The sequence below is a fragment of the Limanda limanda genome, chromosome 5 (genome assembly GCF_963576545.1).
Source record: "Limanda limanda chromosome 5, fLimLim1.1, whole genome shotgun sequence".
Classification (NCBI taxonomy): domain Eukaryota; kingdom Metazoa; phylum Chordata; class Actinopteri; order Pleuronectiformes; family Pleuronectidae; genus Limanda; species Limanda limanda.
In genome coordinates, this window is record NC_083640.1 from 21927523 (window position 1) to 21938674 (window position 11152).

The 11152-nt window shown below is 38.6% G+C and overlaps 1 protein-coding gene across 1 annotated transcript; it reads left to right on the forward strand.

The window, feature by feature from the left end:
- Positions 1-1876: 1876 nt before the first annotated feature.
- LOC133002159 (LIM/homeobox protein Lhx6-like) lies at positions 1877-10738 on the forward strand. The gene is made up of 8 exons (XM_061071921.1): positions 1877-1909; positions 2415-2546; positions 3033-3154; positions 5433-5653; positions 7282-7382; positions 8080-8175; positions 9163-9334; positions 10656-10738. Exons 1-8 carry the CDS (start codon positions 1877-1879, stop codon positions 10736-10738), a joined length of 960 nt encoding a protein of 319 aa, XP_060927904.1.
- The last annotated feature ends 414 nt before the right edge of the window (positions 10739-11152 follow it).

Sequence of the window (11152 nt, forward strand, 5' to 3'; positions counted from 1 at the left end):
GTTTGATTTAAATGGAATTGGAGTAAAAATAACCTTCTTGTTGCTCTTCATCAGTTTTGTCTGTTATCTATGAAGTTGTTACAGTGGTTTAGTGGTTTTACTGGTCAATAATGAGCTAAAACATTTTTCACATGTTTTTTTTTACAACATTTTGAGTCAAATTGGTTGGTTAATAAAAATCCATGAATATATAGTTGTTAGTGTCAATGTAAATACTTTTATTTCACAAAATAAACAATGCAGAAAACAGTTGTATATATGTTTAAGCTTTATGTATACAATATTGTCTTAATTCAAGTTCTATATATTTGGCTATAGGCCTATTTGAGTTATATTTGTTTTTGTTCAGTAATCAGCATCATCCCCCAAAAAGATTGTTCAATATATAGTCTAACATTTGTCAGATGTCTATACGCTTCACATTCAATGAATAATCATTTTCATATTATTCTAAAAAAGTGAAACTGAAAAAAAGGGAATCTAACTTTCCCTTATGGAAACATCTGGATTTAAATTTGTCAAAACCAGACACAAGGAAGAGTGCAAACATATGCTGATAGAATAAAGAATAGATTTTAAGCTGAATGATATATGATGGATAATTAACTGAGGCTTCACAAGCATCTTTAAAAGCAGTGTAATCACAGTGACTCTGACCTCTGAGCTGCAGCTGCTTCATTCAAAAACCAGTTTCCAGGTTAACTGGTGTTTTCAGCCACAGTTTCATGTATTTTATAGAATCGTGTCCTGAATATTCTTGTGTCTGGAGGTGAAACCCCGGTGAGCTGGTCCTGTGGCTGCAGCATCACATCCTGTCTGATTCAACTGGGTGTAAACTTCGAGCCGAGGCGGGGAGAAGGAGCCACAGCGGACCAACAGCACTGGGAGGGTGGTGCTGGTGCCACTGGTTTGATTCCCAGCTCCAGAAAGTTAATGAAGGAGGATTATTTTGCAGACCGAGAGAAGGAGGAGAATGCATCTCTCTGTCATTCAAGGAAAAACAACCATGTCCCAGGGAATTATCCGGATATTTTGCTTGTGATGTTCTGGAAAAACTTTTACTGGACGATGTTCTCGCTGCTTCTGGGAGCTTCTCCATGTACGAAGTCTTGTTTTTTTGACTCCCACAGGCCACCTCTTGTTATTCCACTGCCTCCAATGTTTACACCGTAGCTGGTGATTAACATAATGTTGCATTCCTGTTAATTTGGACCAAATGAAGGACAACACGGGCGCAGGATTTCCACCCAAACGCAGATTTTTGGCACTTTATGAATGCAGCTGTAATCACACAGGGGAGCCTCGAGTGTTTAAATGGGTCCATCAGCAGAAAGAGACAATCAAGCTCCTTTATGCCTCAAGATCAGCTGCAGCTTCTTCGCATTGTCTGTTATGAATAGACCGATCTCCAATTGAGCCTCTTCACTTTGGAGATTTTTTCGATTTTCGATTTTTTACAGCTATTGAAATTAGGATGTGCCGCCTGGCTCTTCTCTTAGCTTGGTGGCTCCGCTGCCTTTTCGTGATTGACACATGAAATTGACACTCGGGCTAAGCTCTTATCAAGCGAAGCGTTTCAATCCGCCGCTAATTGCAGATATGGTGCCATCCTTTCTTTTCACACGCGTCTGATTGCACGGGAACACCGCAGCCTCCCATTGCGCACAAGGGGAATGATCGATCTTACATAGCTTCTTCTTTTTTTTTTTGCCTCCTTCTAATTGCATCAAAATGTCTTTTGTTGCCAGGGTTTAAATGCAGGAGAAACTGTTATTCGTTGTTTTGGACCGGATATAGTGTGGGTTGGGGCAGAGATGCGTAATGCGCAGAGCGAGCTCCATCTTCTCTCCAAATAGGCAACGCGCAAGACCCGAACATGGTGAGTCACAAACATCTGGACGAGTTTTGGGTTTGCAACCTTTTGGGATTTCTTTGTCTGTCAGTGTGTGTGTGTGTTTGAGGTTTTACTCGATTCCCCAGCTCCTGAAGTTCTCCTCCCGGGGACCAGGAGGTCTGATCAGGAGGTCTGATCAGGAGGTCTGATCAGGAGGTCTGATCAGGAGGATCCACTGGAGTTTATCATTGCAAAACCAGCAAAGCTCGATTAATTTAAGATTTTGATTCACACAGTCTACTGCAACCTTTTAAACGTAGTGTTCAATTAAATTTAGTGTGTTTGAATTATCAGGGCAGATTCGTGGGTATACGCAAAATTAAAATGACATCATTATGTAGGTATAGGCCTGGAAATATACGATTTTCCAGACGTTAAAATTAGAGTTTTTTTCTTAGGCTGGATCTTCTAAAAAAAATTCACGGACAATTATTTCCCCCCTGTAACACAACTTGAAAAATAAAAAAGAAGACACGGGTCCTGTCTTTGCTCTAAACTCTTGGTCTTTTCTCGTCCGCAGTCTAAGTCGGAGGTGAAGAAGGAGTCCGGGGAGTCCAGTCCGTCGGAGGCCGCCTGCCTCTGCTCTCCTCCGGCCGCCAAGAACCAGTGCGCCAGCTGCGGCATGGAGATCCACGACCGGTACTTGCTGAAGGTGAGGAGCCCCAAACAGTGTTAAATGGGTTCATGTTAAATATGCATTTTTAAAACTGTCAGAAAGAATTAAATACACGAAGCTTCAGGAGATTTACGTTCTCAAAAATTCGAAATTCTCCTAATTCGGTTCCTTATTTTTGCCTCAATTTGATCTCAGGCCTTTATTTCCAATTTCTTTCTTTCTTTCTGTGAAACATCTGGATGAGAGTGTGTGATTGTCAGTGGTCGGGTTGTTGTGATTCTTGTGATTTGTATGATTGTGTTTTTAACCTTTCCTTCTTTCCTTCTCTCCTTCTAACATCTGGATGATGTGTATGATTGGGTTTTAATATTTCTTTCTTTCGGACTTTCTTTCTTTCTTGTAATAATGTGTATGATGTGTTTTTAATCGTTCTTTCCGTCTTTCTGTTTTCTGTCTTTCTTTCTTTCTATCTTTCTTTCTCTCTGACTTCTCTGTGTGATTGTGTTCTTCATCATCTCGCAGGTCAACAACCTGAACTGGCACCTGGGTTGTCTGGAGTGCTCCGTGTGCAGGGCGTCTCTGCGTCAACAAAGTAGCTGCTACGTTAAAAACAAGGAAATCTACTGCAAACTGGATTATTTCAGGTAACAGCGCTTTTATTCTGGAGCTGCTTTTATTTCTGCTGATTATGATTATTTAACGCTTAAAGTTTAAACCTTGCAAGATGATTTTTGCTTCAGTTTTTATCAGACAAAAAAAGGGTGAATGAATTTGAAGCTCACTTTACACGGCTATGGAAGAAATGTGTCATTGTTTACTAAAATTAATTTGTTTATTTTTTCTAGAATTAAAAAACGAGTCACCGTCTTATGGATAACGTTCAATTTAAATTAGACGATTACCATAATTAAATTGATAAATTCGGCGATTACATTGTTTTCATTTAGTTTAAAAATGTATTATAAACTGTCCGTGAACAAAACCTCTGTGGTTATGAGTTTCACTACAGCAGATGATTAAAAATGCGTTTGCAGAGTAGAATATTAGAAAATTATGGTGAAAACAAACAGACAAATGAAAAACGTGACCAGGACGTCATTATAAACCACATGTGTGATATTGAAATCTCCAAATACTGATGATCTCTGTTTTAATGTCCCACCGAATTCCTCAAATGTGCAGACAGAGTTAAATTCCATAAAACCATCATATCTTATTATTTAACAGAAAATAACAGACTTTATCTTTAAATCTGGCTCCAGTTTTAAATTGTAAAATAATTGACTGTTTCGCTTGAAAGGAAAACGATGACCTGTAGAGATGATTTGTATTTTTTGGATCCAGGTGATAAATCCTCAAACGTAATTGGTTTGTTTTTGTGGATGTTTTTAAAGCTGATTGAGTTTCACCCTTTTAAACATCAACTCTGAACTCAAGAGTAACAAGGTTGGACTTCTTTATTAAGAGAATCCTGATTTTATCAGTGAAAATTATGTTCATGCAGAATGTAATAAAACAAGCCACGCGCACAACCATGATCTTAAAACTGAGCCAGATCAGACCAATGCATTTGACTGATTCCAATTTACCTATGTATAATATAAACTGCATCAGCTAATTTCATGACCCTTGTTGCGATTCAACCTTGTGATTTTTCATTTTAATTTGGTTATTTACCAAAATCTCTCTAAACTGTCATCCGTGAAACCCCCCCTCCTAGCTACATACAAACCAATGCAACTGTATGTTTCTGAGAAAATAATTTAAACGATATGGTTTACTGGGAAATATACTGGAAACATCAGTCCAAGAAGGGAGTGAAGAATTGTACACTTTCTTTAGCAAAAAGGCACATAGCAGTATCTTCTATAATTGAAGAAGTCAGGCTTTGGTTGAGCTGATCACAGTTTATAGACACATGCAACTTGTGCTATGGAGTCACAGTTCACCACAGCTGTGGGGATTATGAGCTAAAACGTTTTGGGGACCATAGTTAAAGAAGATATTGTTTTTTATTAGAAAGTTGTCTATGCCAAGCATTGGTCTAAAGAGTAAATAAAAAACATTGAGTTGTATTAGACACATAAACAACTAAATCTTTAAGTATTTAAAGGAAAAATCTCTAAAACCTCTTTTTGACCACATTCCCCAAATTAAGCTTTGTCTTTCTATTATTATGCAATTGACTGAATTAAAGGACCTTAAGTGAGATAACATAAATCATCAAAATAATTTGAAGATAAAAGTGTAAAAATTCCTTTATTAACGTAAGCGCTCACATGGGGAACCCTCTGGCTGTGAATTAAACAATTGTAAACAACTGCTGCTGTATTTCAGTTCATTGTTTTGATGAAGAGACCATCCCTGTGCAAAACACTCTTCTGCAGATATTCTATATATTCTAAAAAGAGAGGGTTAAATGTAGACAGAAGTAAATGTATAAAAATATGCAAAATTATATCAAACATGTAGAAATGTTAAAATGAGCATAAAAGGAGAATCAGAGAGGGCAGAGAATCAAAATTCCAAACAATCTGACAGGGAACTGCAAGCTTCCTCTAGCTCAGTTAAGACACCAGCATGTGTTCAGGAAAAATATCAACTGTTCAAAATAAACACAAAGTAGATGAAAGGAATACAAAGCCTAACTAACTGCCAATGTTTTTAGCAGAAATGTGCAGGTGGAAAATTGAACAACACCACTCAGTGAAATGTGTTTGCAGACTAATACAACTCATGCATTGTGGACTTTGAGTTCTTATTGTGGCTGTAAACATGTTTGTATTGTTGAGAGTGTGTGTATTAGTTCAGACAGATGTGTTTGTGTAACTGTTTGTATTTAAAAGCTCCTGCCCAGGACTTTAAACTTAGCTCAGTGACCTGCAGCCGACCTTCACCTGACGTTTCCTTCTTCCCTCACAGTAGGTTTGGCACCAAATGCGGCCAGTGTGGCCGGCAGGTGTACGCCAGTGACTGGGTGAGGCGGGCCCGGGGCAGCGTGTACCACCTGGCCTGTTTCGCCTGTTTCTCCTGCAAGAGGCAGCTGTCCACCGGGGAGGAGTTCGGCCTGGTGGAGGGCCGGGTGTTGTGCCGCAGCCACTACGACATCATGCTGGACAACCTCCGCCGGGCTGCAGAGAACGGTAACAGACACGATCCAAGATGCATCTCTGATGATCCACTCAGGAAAAATATACACGTTTCATGGCCTGATTAACTTCCTGAGGGACCCTGGGGGGAAATTTGTCGTAGGGGCCCCTATTGGCCCCCACTATACATATCAGTTTACATACACACACCAGGAACCGGACAGTTCTCTACAGTGCTCTCTTTAAAGCCCTTTGCAGACATGAGCAAGGTCCAGACTTTATCCGGACTTTGCTTTTCACATATGAAGAACACAGGAGGAGATTTTCCAGGTCCGATGTGTTCAGCAACAACAGGAAAATGTCCTGAATATTCAAGCGAGGGGGGTCATCTAAGTGGAGGAGGTGTTTTTGTTATCTACACATCAACACTGAAATCAACCTTCATCACTAAAATTATCTCTGATGTTGTTGTCTTTCCAAATTGACATCTACCTCAGTGTTTTCTACATGTCTTGCTCCTCATTTGTACGATTTTAAATTTTTCCGGTTCTACTTCTGTTGAATGTTAAACGTCATCAACACGTCAACTGGCCTGCTTTGAATTTTCCTGACATTTTGCTGCTGTATTCTCACATGCACTGAACTCGTCTGGCAGGAAAAACTGTGGAGAGCGTCCGCAGCAACTGACTCGGACATTTTGGTTCTCACATTCAGCCGAGTTCAGAGCACGTCTGAGAGCAGTTTGAATTTCCTCTGTGGGAAGGTCGTACATCGAACCAAGCGGCCCCCTCAAGAAACACATGATCCCAAACCACATCATTCCAACCTTTAAAGGATTACGACCCAAGTGCAGGAATTATAGTCGAGTAGAAAATTTTAAGAGACGTCGAGGAGTTTCCGAAGATGGTTTTGTTGCAGATTCCTGAACTGATCAAGGAATTCAAGGGGCTTCTAGAAAATTGTCATTGCTATGGAATAACGTAATCAGCCATTCTCTGGGGCCCCCTCCACCTCAGGGCCCCAGGCAATGGCTTGTGATGCCCCTGCTCTCAAGAAGCTTTGCTCCAAACTGTCTGAGAACATCACATATTTAGTCTCTGAGGATTTAGCCCAGCTCTTTGTTGAGCTGATGTATCGTCATCATCTCATCAAAAGTAGAAATCCACATTTCCTTTCTTTCAATAGGAAATACCAACATATGTTAACTTCTTGAATTCAAGACGAATAATGTGAGGGTTTGAAAAACAAGATGAGATTGTTTTAGACGATGGACTTTGCTAAAACATCAAGTAATTTTTAATTGAACTTGGAGAAAGAGGAAAGTTTTGGGTGATCTAACAAAATAATAATAATAAAAAAAGAAATATAAGCCAGAGGTATAAATGAAACGTATGGAGGACTATATGTTTCACACTGATAATAACAGCTCTGGTGGCAGACTCAGCTTTCTGCTGTGTTTCCAGTGAGGAACATGTCGGCCGTAATGGTATAAATACTTTGGACTGTGCGGTTCTTGGCAAGAAAACATTTAAATTAAGTTAGCGTGGCTTGTTTCATGACACAGACTTTGTGGAACTGTAATAAGCTCGGCCTGTTGTGTTGTGCAACCTCACAATGCGCTAACTGAAGTTTTTACTTACCGAGTGAAGTGACATGAGAAACCTTGTTGTGATTGTCTTCAGGCACAGGACTGACTCTGGAGGGAGCTCTGCCCTCCGATCAGGACGGTCAACCAAAACCAGCCAAGAGAGCGCGTACGTCCTTCACTGCCGAGCAGCTGCAGGTACATTCTGCACAAAAGGTCAAAGTTCTGATCGCACACTGTACAATTGTAAAACTGATACTTAATTATGGGTAAATAGAAAACTGGAAAATGCACTTAAGGTATGTTCTCAATGCAGAGAAATGTCCCCTAGCTAATGATATTGGATTTTATTACTTGTCGGTGTTAATGTAGAATGTACAACTTGTTCAGATGCAGCTGAGTTTTAATGGTTATAAAGGGTGACAACTGATGATTGTTTGCATTTTGGATTTACCTTCTCATCTCCATCAATGTATTTATTGATTATTTTATAAACATAAGAAAATGAAACGGCTCCAACTTTCAAATAGGATGAGAAAAAGCAACAAATTGTCCAAATTGAACAAACTGGAACCGTGAAATATTCCCAGGCATTACTTTTTACATCAGTTACCAAAACAGTTGCTGATTACAAAGTGATAACTAACCAAGAAATGTATTAATTGATCTATTAATGTGCAGTAAGTTTATTTTTTTAATGAAGTTTTGTGTTTTTATAGTTGTATTTAAAGTATGTGTTGGGTTTGTAAATAAAAATATGTGAAGTAACTAAAGTTGTAAAAATATACCATTGTATACTATTTGACTGGTAAAAACTGGAATAGAAGTATAAAACACAAAAGTACATAGTTACTTTCCTCCAAGTGCTATTAAATTATCATGTGTTTCCTCTCAGGTGATGCAGAATCAGTTCGCTCAGGACAACAACCCTGACGCTCAAACTTTACAGAAACTGGCAGAAATGACGGGACTGAGCAGACGAGTCATACAGGTCGGACACAATCACACATCATAAAACAATATGAGGCAAGATTATATTATGTCATGCTGCAAAGAAACTGGGCTCTGAGACAATTAACTTGGAACAGGAAAGAAGAGAGACACAGTTTCTGAAAAGAGAAAATCAGGCTTTGATTGAGCTGCCTGTAGGCAACTTGTAACAAGAGGTTATAATTTGATTTGGCTGCTTTGTTTGAGAGGATAATTACTAAAAATGGAAGCACAAAGACAAGTTATATGCAGAATACAATGTTCTTTTATTTAGTAAAATGAGTTACACCCAGTGGTGAAATACTCTGAGTAAACACTTAAGTACTCATACATTTACGTATTATTATATTACTTTACGTTTGCAGCAAGTTAATGTTCTGTTTTAGTTATAATATCATATCAACAATTTTGTTCAGCAAATAGCAAGTCACTAAGATCTGAAATTAATATCCTGGATTAAAAACTACAATATTAACCGAAAAGTAACGGAGTAGAATTACTCATAGTAGCATAAATGTAGTAAATTATTTCGCAATTAAAGTAGTAAACTGCCATTTTGTGCTCAATTCTTAAAACCGGAGAATTTCCTCCAGAATTTATCACGACAAGTTGAAATCGTCTTCAGTGGTCCGTTAAAATAAAGAAGATAAAGTAAACATGTGACTATCTGTGACCTTCTGAATTTACCTGCCCGTGATCTTAAAGACCAGACCAGGTGAATTATTCAGCATTTAAAAATAAAAGTAAAAAGTTATTAAAATCATTGCCAACTTTTTTCAGTTTACCAGTTAGGTCCTTTGTGCCTGGAACTGGTCGTCAATAGCAACCCAGCAACAAATACTTGTCCCGTGGCTCCTCAGTGTGTTTAATAATAATCAAATGGGTGATTAGAACAAGAGTGAAGCTCTAATATACATCTCTACAGTGTCAGTGCAGAGTTTTTCCACCCTGTTTCCTGAATGTTCACGTTATCTGTAATACCTCCCAGGTTTGGTTTCAGAACTGCCGGGCACGACACAAAAAGCAGCCGCCTCACAACAGTTTCTCTCAGAGCGCTCCCCTGTCCAGGATGCCTCCATCGCTGCCAGACGACCTCCACTACTCCCAGTTCAGCAGCCCGGACCGACCACATCTACTCGCTCTGCACGGATATCTGGACGGTGAGTGTCCCCTCCTCTTTTTCCTGCTTCAAATGCTCTGATGAAAGGCTTTTAATAATACATTACCTAAAAACTGATCTAAAGCATAATTTGTTTACAACATATACAGTTATGGAAAACTGGTAAATTAGCTTGAGTAGAAATTTGAGGTACTCAACTTTTGTTTTTGTCTTTTCTACATTTATGTGAAAGCTTTTACTTTACAGACTCAGACTTTACATGAAGTGCTAATACAGCCCAGGATCTACAATGTTTTGTGAATCATGTAGCCTATTAATAAAATACTTATTGGTTCTCCCAGAGAACTATAGAATGAAAAGATAAAATACTGTATCTACAACCTATAAAATCATTATGCATTATAATCATTATAAAATATTTATAAAATGTTGCATTTGTTCAGTAAAGTAATTAAAGGAACTTCATGTCAAACCCTTGATGTAAAGAAATACCACATGGTTACAAGTTAGGTGGAGATTTTGCTCTTGTAAAAGTATAAAAGTATGTAAATCAAAATATAGTACCAAGTAAGTAAAAATACTGCTTATTCTGAATAGTGTATATTATCCTCCTGTATTATAGTCATCGATGAATTCATATACTTTAATGTTGCAGCTGTAGAGGTGGAGCTCATCTGAATAAATACTTTTACTTAACTCAGAATTATACGAGGGGTTAAGCAGTGAGGTCGTGTTGTAGGAAGCTCCAGTCTCAGCACAATCAGAGACTTGATGGAGCAGCAACGCACTTAAAGGGAACTTCAGGTTTGGTCGGAGACGTCATATTCTTCAACTACAGTCCAGTAAAAACAAACACTTTTACTTTTGCTCAAGGTCTTTAGTTATTACTTTGTAGCTTCTGCAGAATATCACCGTAAATTACACAAGTTTGACCAAATTTCATATGATTTATTTCCCATTTCCTTCCAAATTCCTGTGTTGTTGATGCCATTACTGAGAATTTCTGCCTCTCAACCTACATTTTGGGAACCAGAAAGTGTTTTATCGCTTCCTGATTTATACAGAGTGACACATAACAGTTTAAATTGAGGGTATTTTTATACATTTTTACCCCTTTTCCCTTTTAAAATGAGATTCTGAAGTCATGTGTTGGACAGACTGAGGAGCCCTGAGGAAAATGCTTAATTTCTCATTTTGAATGACACAGAAATAGTGTCTTGTCTTGAATGGACTTTGTGATAAATGCTGAAGCCTCAAGTTTGCCACTATATTTACTGTAGTTTTAAAAGATGTGGATTCTGACTGTGTTATTAGTACCGTGCTCTCACTGCCTCACTAACTCTCTTCTCTTGTTTGTACAGCTCATCCCTTCTCTGTCCTCGCTGCTCCGGGCCACTTGACCCATCCATCCATCTCGTTACCACAGCTTCCCATAAGCCGCTGACACCCCGGGCCCACGTCTCCACCACTCCGATGATATTGTGAAAAAAAATAAAATGTAAATGTTTTGGGAGCAGCAGGACAATCTGCTTTCAATCAGTCGGATTCTTCGTCGTGAGACTGAAAAGCTAAACGTGTCTTCTAAAGACAGAAGATTGTGGTAACGGAAGAAACGTCCAACAACGCAGGAAAGAAAGGACGACCACTCATTTTGTTTTCACTTTTTTTGTGGCTGGACACAAAACACTGCATCAGGTCAGGATTTATTTCAATTTGTTGACTCAATCATTCAAGGTGTTTTAATTATGTTGCTGCAATATGAGCTTTCAAAAAAGACGAAAAAGGGAGCGTTGTAAGAGTATTACAGTAAAACCTCAGTATTTTGTCTCTTTGTCTTGAGTTGATGATGAGCACGTTT

Coding starts and splice junctions, on each gene's coding strand:
- LOC133002159 (XM_061071921.1), top strand. CDS start 1,877: ATGGTGAGTCACAAACATCTGGACGAGTTTTGG. Junction 7,383..8,079: donor TCACTGCCGAGCAGCTGCAG/GTACATTCTGCA, acceptor GTTTCCTCTCAG/GTGATGCAGAATCAGTTCGC. Junction 8,176..9,162: donor TGAGCAGACGAGTCATACAG/GTCGGACACAAT, acceptor AATACCTCCCAG/GTTTGGTTTCAGAACTGCCG.